We start from the raw sequence: 17883 nt of genomic DNA on the forward strand, positions 1-17883 counted from the left end.
GTGAATGTGAAATAAGGTTTTTATCTTGTGGCATGTGGGTGATATAGATGTCAGCAAAAATATTGGCTCTTCCAACTTGCAAAAGTATGACACCTGATGAGTGTTAGTGTGAGCATTTTGAATATTAATTTTTCTGTCCTTCAGGATAGTTACAGTGTAGTTAAGTGTTCTCCAGTATGAGCTTTCTGTTCATAGGTCTGTAAGTGTTTTGGTGTGGTTTGTTTTGTGGTGCTTCTTGCTGTTTTTTTGTGGGTTTTGGTTTGGTTTGGGTTTTTTTTTTCCTCCAACTCTGTATTTTAAATGTAATGCTTATGAAAGTGCCTTAACCTCTGATTCTTTCCACAACTTCAATTTCAGTAAACCTAAAAGTTCACTTAACTTCTTCTGTTAATATCCTAATGCTGTTAACAAGAGGAATAAGGATTTATATTTTAATACTGTAAATAATCAAAACCTATTGTCTCTTTCAGTAATAGCTGGTTTTCGAGGGACAGTCCCACATGGCCTATCTCTGGAGATTGGAGACACTGTTCAAATATTAGAGAAATGTGATGGTGAGTTCACAAGCTGCATTGACAACACAGCTCCATTCACAAGTTCCATTAATAATTAAGTTCTGTATAGTGTTGATCTGAACCTCATTATTGTTTATTTATTTTTCTTGAATTAACACAATTGTACAGCAAGAGTATAGCATATTTTGGCTTCTTATTTTCCCCCACAATTCCAATGAGCTCTAATCTGTTTAATAGGCAAGAGAGAAGGGGTGGAGGGGTGGCCCTGTACATCAGGGAGGCACTAGATGCCATGGTACTAGAGATCAAGGATGATCAGGCTGAGTGTCTGTGGGTGAAAATTAAAGGGAAGACCAACAAGGCAGACATGCTGGTTGGAGTCTGTTATAGACCACCCAACCAGGATTAAGAAGTCGATGAATTATTCTATAGGCAGCTAGAGGCTGTCTCAAGATCGCCAGACCTTGTTCTTATGGGCGATTTTAACCTGCCTGATATCAGCTGGGAACTTAACACAGCAGAGAGGAGGCAGTCTAGAAGGTTTTTACCGTGTATGGAGGACAGCATTGTATCCCAGGTGCTGCATGAGCTTCTTTATTTTAATGTTGCTTGACCTTCTTTTTACCAATAGAGAATGGCTGGTGGGAGATGTGGTGGTTGGACGCTGTCTGGGGTCCATTGACCATGAGATAATTGAGTTTTCAACATGCAGTCAAGCTAAGAGGGGCAGCAACAAAACCTCCACTCTGGATTTCCGGAGGGTGAACATCAGGTTACTTAAGGAACTAACTCAGAAGGTACCTTGGGAAACAGCCCTTAAAAACAAAGGGGTCCAGGAGGGCTGGACCTACTTCAAGAAATCCTGAAGGTGCAGGAACAGGCTGTGCCAATGTGCCGGAAGATGAGTCGCTGGGGCAGACATCCAGCCTGGATGGGCAATGAGCTTCTGGGTGAATTAAGGGGAAAAAAAGAGGATGTATCCTCTTTGGAAGAAAGGTGAGGTAACCCATGGAATGTTTAAGGACGTTGCTAGGTCATGCAGGAAGAAAATTAGAGAGGCAAAAGCCCATTTAGAGCTTAGACTGGCCACTGCTGTGAAGGACAAGAAAAAATCCTTCTATAAATATATTAGTAGCAAGAGGAAGGGCAAAGACAACCTCCACTCCTTGGTGGACACGGAGGGGAACATAGTAACAAAATATGAGAAAAAGGCAGATTTGCTTAACACCTTCTTTGCCTCAAATTTTAATAGCAGGATAGGTTGTCTTCTGGACAACTGGCCTGCTGAGCTGGCAGATGGAGTCCGGGAGCAGTATAGTTCCCCTGTGAACCAGGAGGAAGTAGTTAGAGACCTCCTTAGCCGCTTGGATCCTCACAAGTCCATGGGACTGGATGGGATCCATCCTAGGGTGCTGAGAGAGCTGGCAGATGAGCTTGCCAAGTCGCTCTCCATCATGTTTCTACAGTCCTGACTCACTGGAGAGGTCCCAGAAGACTGGAAGCTGGCCAACGTGATGCCCATCCACAAGAAGGATCAGTTGGATGAACCAGGGAATTACAGATGTGTCAGCCTGACCTCAGTGCCAGGCAAGATTAAGAAACAGGTCATCTTGAGTGCAATCACACAGCACTTACAGGATAGCCAAGGGATCAGATCTAGCCAGCATGGATTCAGGAAGGGCAGGTCCTGCCTGACCAACCTGATCTCCTTCTATGATCAGTTGACCCGCCTGGTGGATGTGGGGAAGGCTGTGGATGTAATATACCTGGACTTCAGCAAGGCCTTTGACACATTCCCCCATAGCAAACTGCTGGCTAAGCTGTCTGCCCATGGCTTGGACAGCAGCACTCTGAGCTGGGTTAGGAACTGGCTGGAGGGCTGAGCCCATAGAGTGGTGGTGAATGGTGCCACATCCAGCTGGCAGCCAGTCACTAGTGGTGTCCCCCAGGGATCAGTGCTGGGCCCCATGCTCTTTAGTATCTTTATCGATGATCTGGATGAGGGCATTGAGTCCATCATCAGTAAATTTGCTGATGATACCAAGCTAGGGGCAGGTGTTGATCTGTTAGAGAGTAGGAGAGCTCTGCAGAGGGACCTTGAAAAACTGGACAGATGGGCAGAGTCCAATGGCATGAGATTTAACACATCTAAGTGCTGGGTTCTACACATTGGCCAAAACAACCCCATGTACTGCTACAGGCTGGTGTCAGAGTGGCTGGAGAGCGGCCAGGCAGAGAGGGACCTGGGGTTACTGATTGATAGTAGGCTGAACATGAGCCATCAGTATGGCCACAAAGGCCAATGGCATCCTGGCCTGTATCAGGAACAGTGTGGCCAGCAGGAGCAGTGAGGTCATTCTGCCCCTGCACTCAGCACTGGTTAGGCCACACCTTGAGTCCTGTGTCCAGTTCTGGACCCTCAGTTTAGGAAAGATGTTGACTTGCTGGAATTTGTCCAGAGAAGGGCAACAAAACTGGGGAAGCATTTGGAGCACAAGCCCTATGAGGAGAGGCTGAGGGAGCTGGGGCTGCTTAGCCTGGAGAAGAGGAGGCTCAGAGGGGACCTTATTGCTGTCTACAACTCCTGCACTAGGGGAGGTTTAGGCTGGATGTTAGGAAGAAGTTCTTCCCTGAAAGAGTGATTTGCCGTTGGAATGGTCTGCCCGAGGAGGTGATGGAGTCACCATCACTGGAGGTGTTTAGGAAGAGACTGGATGGGGTGGTTGGTGCCATGGCTTAGTTGATTAGATAGTGTTGGATGATAGGCTGGACTCGATGTCAAAGGTCTTTTCCAACCTGGTTAATTCTAGTCTAGTCTAGTCTATATTAATTTGCAATTAGTGCTTTTTATTTATTCTTTCTTTAATACACACACAGAGAATACATTTGTTTAGTGTATCAGTTAAAACAGCAAGAAGTTCTCATTGTGATTCTTCTGCCTTCTTGGTATTTCCAAGGCAAGTCTGGATGCTATAAAGACCCCTTCAACTGAATTTTCAGTCATAAGTTTAAATCTTCAAGCAGTGTAAACATTCTTTCCTGCCTCTGTTCCGAGGTAGAGAATACTAACATAATTCGAGCAAGTGTCAGTTACTGGTGTAAGAGATAGTCACTTTTTCTTGTTTTTTTCATAATCTACTTACTTAATATATTTACATTCTGTCAATATGGGTTTTCTATCCTTTAGGCTTATGTAGGTATTTTTTAGTTTCATATCAGGATTTCCCACTGTTAACCTTGTAAGAAGTTTTCTTGCAGAAAGCATAGGTTGTGTTCTTTGGAATCAAAGGTATGATGAATTTTGTGTAGTAATGTGATTGATAATTTTTGGACCTCATGTTCTAAATCTATTTGTAAATGTTTACAGTGAATAGGAAACAATTTGCCTTTTGTGTACTATCTAGTGAAAAGAAAATCTGGATTACTTTGTTAGAAACATTTGGGAATATAGGGTTAATGAATAATTCCTGAAATTGGGTGAATTAAGTCCTCTGAATATGAGCTGATTTAGAAAAAAAACCCCACAAACCCTTTCATTGTATGGAAAGTCTTTAAAATAAGTTTGATCTGACAGCACTGGGTAATTGCCATATCTGTCGAAAAGGGAAAGATGAAATCAGTTTTAAATTTGGAAATTACTTGCATACTTTAAGAAGCAAAATGTTCTTTCTTCACAGGATGGTACCGAGGATTTGCCTTAAAAAACCCCAATGTTAAGGTAAAGGTCATTTCAGTTTTGCATTCTCTGGCAAAAATGTATATCTACTTTTTCAAAGTTTATATTCTCCCTGTATGTGATATTTACTCTTCAAAGTTAATATTAAGTATATTATTGATATGGCATTAATTAGGCTTGGACATGGATTACACTTCTTAAATGCTCCAGTATATTAGGATGATACAATTTAAAAATCAGAGGCTCTGGTGAATTTTCTTTTATTTCTGTTTTTTTGCTTGTGAACTGAAAGAAAGCTAAACTGAAGGAAGGAAACTACTGAGAATACAACTTGTGAATACCATTGGGAATGTTGGTTAGGCTATTGGTTAGCCTATTTTAACTTGTGTTATAAATTGGAGCAGCCAGTGGAGACAGTTTATAGCAGAGTATCAACTGAATAAAAGATACATTTTGTTGTGTAAAATATATGCTTCATTTTATTGTTCTTTCATCTGCAGTCTTTGATTTCCATACTAGTACATTTGATAGTTCTCTAAACCAGACTAATTTTGTTTTCTGCTTTCAGACATGAAATTACTGTGAAATTCGTATTTCAACATTTGTTTGTGTTGATCTTGTTTGCCTTTCTGTTTTTTTAATCTCTCCTGTTGGCTTACCTCTGTGATGAAGCACTAGAATAGGCTCCCCATAGAGGTTGTGTGGTCTCCTTTTCTAGAGGCTTTCAAAACCCACCATGTTGCCTTAAATCTCACCTAGACATACCTGCATTAGTGGGGGAGCTGGACTAGATTATCTTCAGTGGTCCCTTCCAACCCCTACCATTCCATGATTCTATGACTGTAAAGATTTTGGGTTTTGTATGGGAAACCATATGAAGAATGTTTATTTAATTTTTTTTTCAACATGGTACTAGGTTTTAGTCTTATTAAAGCCATTGAAGAAAGATCTTTAATCATCTGTTGCTCCTTTGATCTGGATTGTAAACTTTCTTCTTTTTCCCCTCTTCATTGCCAAGTCTCTTCAGCTGCAAAATAGGGCACGTATGTGTAAATTTGAAAGTTTCCAGAGGCTCCTATCATAAGTCATTGGACTTTTGTGCCGAGGCCTGCAGTCACTGCTCACATAAATGTACTTGCTTTGTACAGAGGGTCAATGTGAGCAATAAATTTAGCAGCAAAAGCTAATCTGATGTTTACTACTTCAGCCTCATTGCTATATATTGCAGTTTGGTTTTTAAGATACGAGCGGTTGGGATTTGTTAGTGCATCTTCTGTGTCTTTTGTTGTATTCCTCACCACATGCTTGCTGTCAGTCGTGCTTTGTTGTCTGTCAAATGTGTTGATAGAAACTATGAATAGGTTTTCTAAACATGACTTGATGTGTGAAGAAATGAGATATATATTTTCTGTCTCTTAGTGTGAATGCAAACAGTTTTCAGAATCGGAATTTTCAAAGAAGTCTCTCTGAATGTAAAATAATAACAGCACCTTGTAACTCCACTTGTTATTGCTATTGCTGTGTCAAGATTCTTCCCTTGTTATTCTGCTAGCTTTGACACACAAAGAAATTATCTGTGGCAGATTGTCTGCAGTAAGTGTGCATATGCAGCCATCCTGTTTTGTGGCATATTGTTCTAAGTGCACGGCTGTACATCATAGTGTCCTTGGGAGGTGCTCTCCTGAACTACTTTCTGTTACGGAGGAGTAGGAGTGTTAGACAGGCAGTTGTCTCTGTATAGTAGATGTGTTTTTGTTGAAGGTCTAATGTCTGTTAAAATAAAATGAGCCACTATCACAAAGAAAAATTGTATGCAGCTGTACTTATTATAAAGAGAACATATATGTATTTTCTCTCACTGCATTAATGAAATGAGCTGTAGTGTAATAAATTCCCTGCCAGAAGCTGAAGCTGAGTTGCACTGTTTTGCATATTCTGATTTAGGAAGGTTAGTGCACTGTAAGAGCAGTGTGACAGTTGCTGCAGTGCTGCCCATTCGAAAGAACAGCGCAGAGCCCTTAAATAACTATAAAAGGACCACACCTGTCAGGACACAGAGGCTCTTTGGTAGGCATCTGTCACAGTTTTCCCATGCACTGCAGGACATAATAGCTGCCAAATCTATTTTGGATTTTTTTTCATGAACCAGGCAAATTTCAATAAAAGGAAAGGTAACTTTATTTTGAAACTCCCTGTGGGAAGATACTATTTTTAAGATGCTGTTGATAAGATGTTAACACCCACAGTGGGTCTGTTTCTTATCAAGGTTGGAATAATTAATAAAAGCATTTTGGTTAAGTGAGCTCCCAAGCAATCTGCTGCATGTTTTATATGTGTTTATCTTGTAATTTTCTAAAGCATTGACGGATTTAAATGTTAGTTTCTGTTAGATCTGTACCAACTATATCTTGCATTCTTTTTTTTCTGCATGTTTTTGGTAATAATTTGGAGGAGTTAAGAGTTCAGCACGTATTTGCGTATAAAATGGTACTAAATGGTGTCTCAGACTCATATAAGGGTATGTTAGTTTTTTTACCTGAACTACTTTATTTTTCAGGGCATATTTCCGTCCAACTACATTCACTTGAAAAATGCCTGTGTTAAGAACAAAGGGTAGGTGAAATGTTCTGGATTCAGATGTTAAAACATGGTCAGGTTACTTATGCCAAAGATCTTTTGCTTATAAGGTAAAGTGGTGATTTCTTTTTGTGTGTGTTCTAATATTTTTCATGTCAGCATACTGCCACTTGACATTGAAATTAGCTAACTTGATACTCCTGCACAGTCATAAAATTGGTGTGATGTATGTTGAAAAGACCTAGAGCACAACTGGGAATAAAAGTCTGTATTGTCTAGTGGAGAGAGGAAACAATTGCATGTTTTCACTTCCTGCTGTTATGTTTGGCTTGAAAAAAGTATTGCCTTAATTAGAAGTAGTTATTCCGTGCAGAAGCTGACTCTTAACCTGCTGGTTAAGACAAGTCATTTCCTTTGAAGACAGCAGCTGTACCATAAAAAGTGGTAAAATAATGTATCAGTTGATAAAACAAAAAAAACCCTGAACAGAAAAATTGGTTAAAATTTAGTTTTAAAAATCATGGTTTAGAAGTCAGATGCTTTGATTAAAAGAATATTTGGTATTTTTGGTTGTTTTTTTTCAGATATCATACTTACCTTGACAATGCCCCTTTTAAATTATTAATTTTTTTTGGAAATGTCTTAGTTCAACATGGTTTCTTCCAAAGCTCTAGAAGTAAAATTGGGACCATTCCCATTGTATCATTTAGATTTATTTTTTATTTTATTTTATTTTGAGAACTGATACGTAACAGCTTGAAACTTGTTTAGGTAAAGAGATTTCTCATTGTAATACATGAATGCCTAAACATTAGGTATAAGTGAGCCTTTCTGGGAGCATGAATGACTGAGTAGAGAGTCTGTGATTCACGGTGAGTAAAAATTATCATGAAGACTGCAACCATATTGGAAAGAATAGTTTCATACCCACTGGTGAAAATGGTTTTGCAGTGCTATTAAACACATTGTTCTTTGCTATGGAGTTCAAGCCACGTGGTTTGTCATGCCCTACGATCCTTTCCCCTTTAAAAGTGGTTGCAATTAAAACTGAAGGTTCAGAGGAATAAAATTACTGTAAATCATCACAGTAAGCAAGTTATACCTGGCAAAATTCCAGTTAGACTCAAGAGGAAATTTTTTTCACAAGGACAATCAGATATTGCAATACTCTCACCAAGAAAGTGGTGGAGTACCCAGCATTAAACACTTGAGATCCATCTGGACAGGGTGTTGGGCCATCTTATCTAGACCATGCTTTTCCTAAGAAATGTTGGACTAGATGATCCTTGAAGTCCCTTCCAACCTAGTTGGCAGATTTTTTGTTAGCACACACGATGACGGTACTTGCAGGGAGTGCTATCTTCATTGCCTCTGTTATCTTAGTGTTGTGTTTCCTGTTCAGACCTTATGGTGCATTGTAGCCAGGGCCTGTCACAATGTTAACTTTCTACGAGAGAAATGATATAATAAGTAATCCAGGCATGAATGCAAACCTTTGAAATGTACTGTGTGAAAACAAAGTGGGAGTGCTGATAGTGTGTAAAGGGACGGAGTGCTGGAGAGTTTGGTCTTGACTAAGCCAAACCCATTTTTTCTTGGCCAACATCAAATAGACAACTGTACTAAGTTGTGGGTTGTTTAATTTTTTGTGCCTTTTTTTATTTTGATCCTCTTTAAGTTAAAGGAATGGCATTTTATATCATATTTCTATAAAAAGAGATGTAAAAACATGAGAACAACAAGTAGTTTGGAGTCTAAGCTAAAGCTGAAAGGAATTACCCTGTTGTGAAAGTAGTTTTTGACATGCTTATCTCAGACTCGCTGTGACTTCTGTAGGACCAAGACTTTCCGTGGGGATTAAATGATTTTCCTCCAAGACTTTTTCATGGGGATTAAACAGACAAATGAAAAGTGTCATGGGTGGAAGGAGCACCCGTATAGGTTGATAGACATTGCTGTTGGCAGGTGGAACTCGTTGTATTAGTAAATTTAATGGGATTTGTAAAGCTTGTGTAATATCATGTGTTCTTCTGCATGTTACAGACAATTTGAAATGGTTATTCCAACAGAAGATTCTGTTATTACAGAAATGACATCAACTTTAAGAGACTGGGGAACGATGTGGAAACAACTCTATGTGGTAAGTACCCTGAATAATATTGCTTTGATTTAGTGCAAACTCAGAAGAGAGTGTTGTTTAGATGCTTTAGTGTTTAGTATAAGTACATGTTAAAAGCAGAAAAAATCATTTAGCTTTTTAACTATTCTAATTATGATCTAAATGTGTCTCTTAATTTGTTCCAATCATTGACTATTGCTGCTGCCAAACTTCAGCAACTTACTGATTAAGTCTTCCAGCTTCATTATGTAGCTGTTGGATATAAGGATTTCAAATTTGCTAAATTGAAGAGTTGAAAATAAATGTATGAAAAAATATTGATATTATATTTAAATACAGAAATACAGTATATTATTAAAAATCTCTCAGAAAGTGTAACAGGTTAACACACTGTAATGCATTAACCTGCCCGTTCCCCCCCAACATAGAAGTGAGGAAAGGTAGCACCCCTCTGGGTGTTACAAAAACCTCCTCTGGGTTTACGTAAAGAAGTAAGATAAAAAGAGTCTTACATAAATGAGATAACATAATGCATAATTACCTTAGCTTAGCTTATTTGCAAAAGAGCAGCAAAATGCAGGGGAAAACCCCCCATCATAAAGCAGAAAAACAGGGCGCCAAACAATGTCCAACTGTCTTTCTGCCATGCCTGCGGAATAAAGCCAACACCTCAAAAACAGAACCTAAAAGCAGCAACTGGAACAGGAAGGCTTTCATGTTACAATCTCAACTTCAAGCCCTGTAATACTTTGCTCCAGCACTTCCATTTTGAAGCTTGTGTGGTATGACCGTGGTGTGACCATGGTATGAATAGGAGCAGATTCAACACAACTTATGACAGCCAGTGGGTTTGACTTATTTTCTCATATTGTCCAGGATCTCCTCTGTATGACACAGATGAAGAGATGCCAGCTGTTAATTCCTCATCACTGAGGGAGGCTGGGAAGTGGTCTTTGATTAGCAATAGTGACCTGATTGTGGATTTACCTGCCACGTTACAGAAGTGGAATTCTGGTTTTGAACTTGTTCTTTAGCTCACGCTTCATAAGTTTTAATTAAATGTCCCATAGAATTCTTGTACACAGGTTGGAAGGGACCTCAAGGATCATCTGGTCCAGCTATTCTTGGGAAGAGCACAGTTATTTCTCCCCAAACCTCTTGGCTCCCATCCTTAGGGATGTAGTTTCCTACTGAAGGGCTTGGGAAAACCAATGGAGGGATGAAACCAAACGGCTGCACACATCCAATACTCCAGCCTGGCACTTCAGGGAGAGTTTGTCTGCCTTCACCTCCTGCCTCCTGCTCAGCCGTGAGATGGGGCTGGAGAATATGATGCAGATGAGTGGAAAAAATATATCCATGACCCAAAACCCTGATAAAAAAATTAGTTACAAATCCAAAATTCACTGGCTTTTGCAATACTGGTTGATTGCCATTTTGAACCTCTCTATTGCAGCCCAGGACAGGCTGTTTTACACTTTTGTTATTTTCTGTATTTGGCAATTTGTGGGTCTGGTCTTTTCTGTCCCTCTACTTTACATCTTCAGGTCAGTTCAATTCTTTCCACATTTACATGAAATCACTCTTACTGTGGTTAATAGTGCCTGTCTTTCCTTGTTCTGCCATTTCTTCTCATACTTTATGTATACATTTTAATATTTCATTTATATCAGTCTTCATTCCATTACAACTCCCTACAGAATGCCCCTCTGTGAAAGGGTTCCACCTTATAGATACTTATAAGTCCTAGCTTTGTGTTTAACTGTTAGTAGATTCATCTTCTTAAAATTCATTGTAATAAATGTTTTTAGCCATAACCATTCTGTTTCTGAATCCATGTTGTATTTTCTGTTGCATTTCTGGAATTAGATTTGGTGAATGAAGGGATAAAAACTCCTGTTTGGGAGAAAACAGTTAAGAGAAATCATTGGAGGCGGAGGATGTGGTTTAAAAAGCAATCATTCACAATTTCTCTACTTCAGTTAGAAGAAGAATGAACAACTGTCTGGACAAGATTCCATCTATGTGATATTATTCACTTTTGGTTAGACAGTGGTGTGTACAATTGTATCCATGCAAGAACAACTTAAAAGAACATTTAACAGCCTGTGGCGTAGTGTTTGAATGCTAGGAGCCATTTGTTTATGTGTATAAATTCAAACAGTCTTGAATTGCATTGTCACATACTCAGTTTGGATGGGACAGCAGCACGGAATGAAGACAAGCTTGGAATAAAACAATTTTTGTTGTTCTTGAAGTTTTGTCATATCACATAAATTAGACTGTAAATATGAGGCATTTGGAGTTAGTGTGGTACAAAGACAGTCAGTGGAAAGCTCTTAAATATTTTTTATATGCGTGCACATACACACAGGTGCATGCAGGTAAAAGGATCACAGTATAAAAGGGGAGAAAAAAGACTTGAGTAATAAAGAGTTTCCTTTATCTCCAGCATATCTATATTTATTAGAATTGTCAGCTTATATAGGTGATGGAGAGGTAATTATATTTTTATCTCACAGAGGAATGAGGGAGATCTATTTCACCGACTCTGGCACATAATGAATGAAATCCTAGACCTGCGAAGGCAAGTCCTTGTTGGCCATCTCACACATGATCGAATGAAGGATGTTAAGAGACACATCACTGCTCGTCTGGATTGGGGCAATGAGTGAGTAAATATAATCATTAATTAAAATAGTGCAATCTAATTACAATGCTGCAGCTTCAGAATGTTGAAATGAGGAAGAGATTTCAGACCCGTGGTACCTTTTTCCTTTACTAGACTCTTTCAGTTGGTTTTCTGTCCTATGTTTTAACAATAAAGTGACTTTTGAAAAGTTTTTCCCCCTTTATTTAATAGCAGTTGTACTGTCTGCAAGAGAATTGCTTTGGAATGTCTTATAGCATGCTTTTATGTCTTTTTGAAAAGCTTCTGATCAGATTCCTATGTGATGCAGTTAGCATAGCTCTGCTGTCTTAAGTGAAACTATATTGGCTGACGTTACTTCCTTTTTGACTTGTCACACAATTTACTTCGTGTTTGGGATTCTCTAACATAGACCTTGTAACTATATTCTGCATCTTTCTTCTATCTAAGTAACTAACAGGAGCTAGCACAAATTGTGTTAACATTTTAAACAAACAAAAAACCCCAAAGCAACAACAAACAAACCAAGCAAACTAAAAAAACAGGCCAGAAAAAGCTTAAAATACCTTTTGACATTTTGGTGCTGTTTCCAAAGTATTTTCTTTAGCCTATATTTATTCAGGTAAACTCTGACTAAATATAGCAATCTTCAACAGTAGAGTTAACTGAATTTCAGGGGCTTCTGGAATTACTGCTGTCTGAAAGCTTAAATACCTAACATAGTGGGGAAAAAAAAGTCGGTAACTGTGTAAGATTAACTGCTTAGAATTTTGTGCTAAGTGAATAAAATGTTGATGAGTTTTGGAGCCATGATGTCCTACTCTTTAAAAAGCATGTTTTTTAGAAACCCTTTCTAGTCTTCTGGGTTTTTCTAGCTTCAGTGACTGTCCTATATATGTTCCTAATCTTTGTTGCTTGCGACTGTGCTGAAAAGAAACTTATTCCTGTTGGTTCAAGTTTGTTTATTTTGCTTAGGGGATACAGAGAAGTAACTTTGATGCCATCCTATCCAAATGAAAAATAAACTGACGTTTTGGCATTTGATTTTCCTGTTATCACCTTCTTTTCTGTATTGTCAAATTCACAGCACTAGTGTGATTCCACATTGTACAATGTCCACAATAGCACAAAGGACAATATCCATTGTAGATAGTCCACAATGTGGAACAGATCTAAATATTGTGGGAAATGTATTCTATCAATGTTACCAAGTGAAGGGGAGGAATCATCTGTGAATGATGAATACAGCCAAAATGCATTAAAATGAAGTGCATTGTAGAATACCAATTAACATATAAGTTGGTTGCTGGAAATAGAAGCAATAAGTTAGTTTCCTTTGTATGTATAAAGTACTTACTGTTACTCTTTCTCACACAGACAACTAGGACTTGACTTAGTTCCGAGAAAAGAATATGCTATGGTAGATCCTGAAGAGATCAGCATTACAGAGCTCTACCGGCTGGTATGTGAATATAATACTCAGTACTTTCGCTACAAAACTGCATGCTGATGTTTTGATGGCAGCTTTCATCTACTCAAGCAAAAATACTTTTTGATCAAATAAACCAGCATTTTGTAATGTAATGAGTTTCACTATGGGGAAAGAGGTTTCTTTCGAACAGTTACGTAATCTCTACATCTGTATGAGATGCTTTGGTTTGATATGAAATTTGTGTGTGCACATGCTCATATTACATGTTATTTGTTAGATGTTTTGGGTTTTACATTCATTAATTAATTTTGACATTAAAATTGTGACTGTTAACATGAATTTAATCATCAATAAGCTGATGGAATGTTTTTCATTAGTGCTTTACCTGGCCCATGAATCCTGTGTAGAGGGGATTTGTGGAATTAGAGTACACTTGTGACACAAGCATTGTCACAATCGTACTGGGCGGTTGGTCTTTTCTAATATTAGTGTAAATAGCAGTTTAACTGCATAGAAAAAGATCTTTGAGTATAAAAGACTGTTGGTTCACAAGAAACAGCACCGATGTTTCTTACTCTGATTTAATGTGAGGTCTAAGAAAACTTGCCAATTGATTTGCATGGGCTTGGGCTCATATTTAAGTGCTGCAGCTGTTAACAGGTAAGCAATTCTGAGCCTTAAATTGCTTAAGATCAAGGTTTTATTTAATCTGTGTTTTCAGTGTTAACTTTTGTATTTAAACATAGAATAGAGCCAAAACACAATTGATAATTTTTGTTTGTGGAACTGAAGTTGTGATGCATTTTTGATAATTTTTAACCACTTATGTTAGTTTGTAATGTCAAGCCTAATAGTAGTTTCCTCATGCCTTTGGGCAGTTTCAAAGTTGTATGTAATCTTATGACATCCTGTTTAAGTACTAGATGAAATACAGTGAAGAAGAAACACACAGAGGAAGAATAACCTAGAAAACTAATAATGTAGCTCATGGAGTGCACCTTCAAATACAGGAGAAACAAACAAACAAAAGGCGAAGATCACCTCAGTTTGAAAGCTAAGGAGCTTAGATGGCTGTTTCAAATTTGGTTTTGGTAAAATGGATGAGAAAAATAGTGGAACTTAATATTGTCCTACTTTTAATGGGTGATTAAAATGGTGAAGGTATAAAATGTCAGATCAAGACAATTTGGTAGCCTTTATCATAGTATCATTCAGGGTTGGAAGGGACCACAAGGATCATCTAGTTCCAACCCCCCTGCCGTGGGCAGGGACACCCCACACTAGATCAGGCTGGCCAGAGCCTCATCCAGCCTGGTCTTAAACACCTCCAGGGACGGGGCCTCGACCACCTCCCTGGACAACCCATTCCAGGGTTTCACCACTCTCATGGTGAAGAACCTCCTCCTCACATCTAGCCTGAATCTCCCCACCTCCAGCTTCATTCCATTCCCCCTAGTCCTATCACTACCTGAGATCCTGAGAAGTCCTTCCTCAGCCTTCCTGTAGGCCCCCTTCAGATACTGGAAGGCAGTCTGACGAAGATCATCAAGTATGGACATGATTCTTTTTCCATTTTAAACTTCTGGGATTTAGTCTTCTGCAAGAGCATTTTTTATGTGTTTGAATAATAGAATATCAGATAATTAACTATTTCAACCAGCAGTAGAATACTATATTGTTACAGCACAAAGCTTCAAAGTGTCTTAGAATTTTCTGAGTAGAAAAAAGGGTACTCTAGGTGTTATTTTTTCTCCTAGAGAAAATTATGATGCAGCGAGTACAACATGGGGAAAGTAATTTCCTTGAATTTCCCTTCTCAGATACAACCAAAAAAACATCTGAATAACTTCTCCCATTTTTTACCTCTTTTGGTTTTGAGATTTTTGTGATTAATTCAAACTGGCCACTGTGGTGTTTCTGGTATTTTTAGATGGAGCATCGTCATCGAAAAAAAGACACACCAGTACCAGCCAGCAGCCACCATCTTTTCGTTCAGATGAAAAGTCTCATGTGCTCCAATCTGGGAGAGGAACTGGAAGTAATCTTCTCACTCTTTGATAGTAAAGAAAATCGGCCCATCAGGTACCATATGATTTTCTTAAAAAAACTTTTTGCTGCAATATTAATTTTATCTAAGTATCTTTTGATCCAGATAACAAATTTCACATTTGGAAACAAGCAGACTACAATCTTGAGTCGGAATTCAATTTCTGTACTTGATACTCGGTTAATTTTCTATACTTCATAGTTTGTAGTGCCGTTTTAGGTTTCAATGACATATTTTTCTCCATCTTGTTTGCCTGTTTCAGTTTTCATTGTTTTTGTTTGTGGAGGAACACGTGTACGTGTATGCATACAGCGTTCTGCGATGTAGTGATCATTTTTCAGTATCTCTATTTTCTTCTTTCCTAATCAGAGCACATTCAAAACTTAGAAATGTCACCTGCTCTGTAATAGTGATGAGGTTAATTCTCCTTGGTACATGGCAATGGAGGGGTTGCCCTTAGTGAATTAAGAGTCTTTTTATAAAAGGAGCCTGCACTTCAGTGAAGAGGTTGCCTGTTCTTCAGTGAAACAGTCAAATACACTCTCTCAGCCATTTAGGATTTATTTGGCCTCTTTTTCAGCTGGGAGCTGATCCTGAAACCATTTTTCTTTCCTGCTTTTCCTAGAACTTAAATTCTGTGGCGGCCCTGACAACCTTTGCATTTTTAAATATTCAGCAGTTATTTCTACTCCCAGCACATTTCTGGCCAAGAGAAAGAGCAAGGGAGTGAACAGTAGCAGAACCACTATGCACTTCATAAAGAGGAGTACAGGAGGAGAGTACAAAAGTCTTAAGTTCTGTTTGGGGAATATTCTAGGAAGATTTAACTGTTAAATGCATTTGTGCAGTGGCGATGGGCTGACCCTGGATGGACACCAGGTGCCCACCAAGTTTGCCTTACCACTTCCCTCCTCAGCAGGATGGAGAAAGAAAATACGACAAAAGGCCCATGGGTTGAGCTAAAGACAGGGAGAGAGATAATTTCCAATTCAAAACCAGACTTCAGTTTTTAAACTACTCCAGAACTGGGTCACTTCCACAAGGTGCAGTGCTTCAGGAGCAGACATGTTACTTCATAGGGTCACAAGTCCTGCCAATAAACCTGGTAGAGCATGGTCTTCACATGGGTTCACAGCATCCTTTGGATGTTCACCTTGCTGTGGTTGTAGGTTCCTGCATGGGTTGCAGTCTTCTCTACTGTTAACCTCTGTGGCCTGCAGAGGGGGGATGGCTTGCTTCACCATGATCTTCATGATGGGCTGCACTGAACCTCTGCTTCAGTGTTGGGAACTCATTCTTCCTTCTCCTTCACTGACCTAGGTGTCAGGAGAGTTGTTCCTTTCCCCTGTACTCACTTTAGTCTCCAGTTGCCCTTGTGCAATTTTTTCCCCTTCTTAAATATGTTATTATAGAGGCACTACTATAGTTGCTGATGGGCTCTGCCTTGGCAGCAGTGGGTCCATCTTGGGGACAGATGTCATCAGTTCTATCAGACATAGGAGAAACTTCTATCACCTTTTCATAGAAGCCACCCCTGTAGTCCCCCTGCTACTAAGACCTTGCTGTGTAAATCCAATACAATGCAGGCTTCCTTCATGTCAGAAGGCTCCTATTCATAATCTGGCTGAACTATTCCTGACAAACTTCCGCAATGTGAGTGTTTCCCATGGGTGGCTGGTTGTTGGCTAGTATGTTCTTCTCTCATCACCATAGAAAGATATGTTTTGGAGGCAACAAACATCATCTGCTTTAAGACTGGCCACTAGAGAAGTGAAAGACTAGACTTCAAAACAAAAAACCCACCACTTTAGATAAAATGGCTCACAAATACAAGAAAGGAAGTACAAGCTACTACTTTAAGCTTATTAACAGATAAAAAAGCATTACTCAAAATGTATACAAAGCCATGACTGTACTAGTTGTTGTCTTACATGTGGCAGTAGGATTTTGAGGGAGCCATGTTGAATTTGGACTGAATTTGACAAAATTGCATGTATGCTTTGCAGTTGGGAAACATAAATAACCAGTGTGTTGAAGGAAGATTGTACTGAATAAATCAATTTTTGTTGTTAGTAAAATCATGTGTAAGCAACTATCCTTAGTGTCAGGTGCTAAATACTCACTCTTCATTCTGTCCTGCACTCTGGACATTAATCAGCAAAATAAACTTTACTGTAGTTTCTGAGAATTAAAGGAGTGTAAGGGCACATCTTTTGTGTTCCCTCCACTGAATGCCACAGCAGGTGATAGATTTAGGAGAGGGCTTTAGACCTTGACAGAAAACAATTTGGGTGTTATAGATTGCTGAAAACAAGGTTATGGCAGTAGTGGTGGTATGAAAGCAAATGGATTGGATTTCATGTCCACATGAAAGCACAAATTCTAGAGCAGTTTGTCACATGCTTGCTGTGATCCGACCTTTAGTTATTGATTCCTGACTCCAGTGTCTGTTAGCAGTTGCTTTATTATGTGTGAACTTCCTCATCCTATTACTGGCAAACCTTGAATAAGTGTTGTCATGAATCCAAACTGCCTTTCAGGGCATAGGGAATGGTAAGAACTGTGTGAAGATAGTTTGCAACCATCTGCACTTCATTGTTTATGGCATTAGATTTTTTTTTTCTTAGAATTTTGTTGCTTTTCACCTCAAGTTTCAGTTTTGCAATCATTACACGTTACAAGCCTACCTCAGGGGGGTAATCCTGCTTACTTTTATGCATGACATTAAGTACAAATGCACAGGTACAATTGCTCCAAAAGTGTGACTTTATGTGGGTTCTAATATAGTGTTCATTATTCATCTGATGTAAAATGACATAAAGCAAGTGATCTCTGTAACCTCTTGAAGAGTTCATTTTGAGAGAATA

At 38.9% G+C, this 17883-nt stretch overlaps 1 protein-coding gene across 7 annotated transcripts in view; it reads left to right on the forward strand.

The window, feature by feature from the left end:
• DOCK4 (dedicator of cytokinesis 4) overlaps positions 1 to 17883 on the forward strand; it is a 257655-nt gene that overhangs the window by 91427 nt on the left and 148345 nt on the right. For all 7 annotated transcript variants that reach the window (XM_068169979.1, XM_068169983.1, XM_068169990.1 and 4 more), the window contains exons 2-8: positions 471 to 554; positions 4193 to 4233; positions 6749 to 6804; positions 8812 to 8908; positions 11410 to 11558; positions 12915 to 12999; positions 14900 to 15051. In XM_068169979.1, coding sequence (XP_068026080.1) covers positions 471 to 554; positions 4193 to 4233; positions 6749 to 6804; positions 8812 to 8908; positions 11410 to 11558; positions 12915 to 12999; positions 14900 to 15051 — 664 coding nt within the window. The remainder of the gene's footprint in view (positions 1 to 470; positions 555 to 4192; positions 4234 to 6748; positions 6805 to 8811; positions 8909 to 11409; positions 11559 to 12914; positions 13000 to 14899; positions 15052 to 17883) is intronic.

Source organism: Melanerpes formicivorus, unplaced genomic scaffold, assembly GCF_026170545.1.
Source record: "Melanerpes formicivorus ecotype bairdi unplaced genomic scaffold, bMelFor1.0.p_v2 SCAF_3, whole genome shotgun sequence".
Classification (NCBI taxonomy): Eukaryota; Metazoa; Chordata; class Aves; order Piciformes; family Picidae; genus Melanerpes; species Melanerpes formicivorus.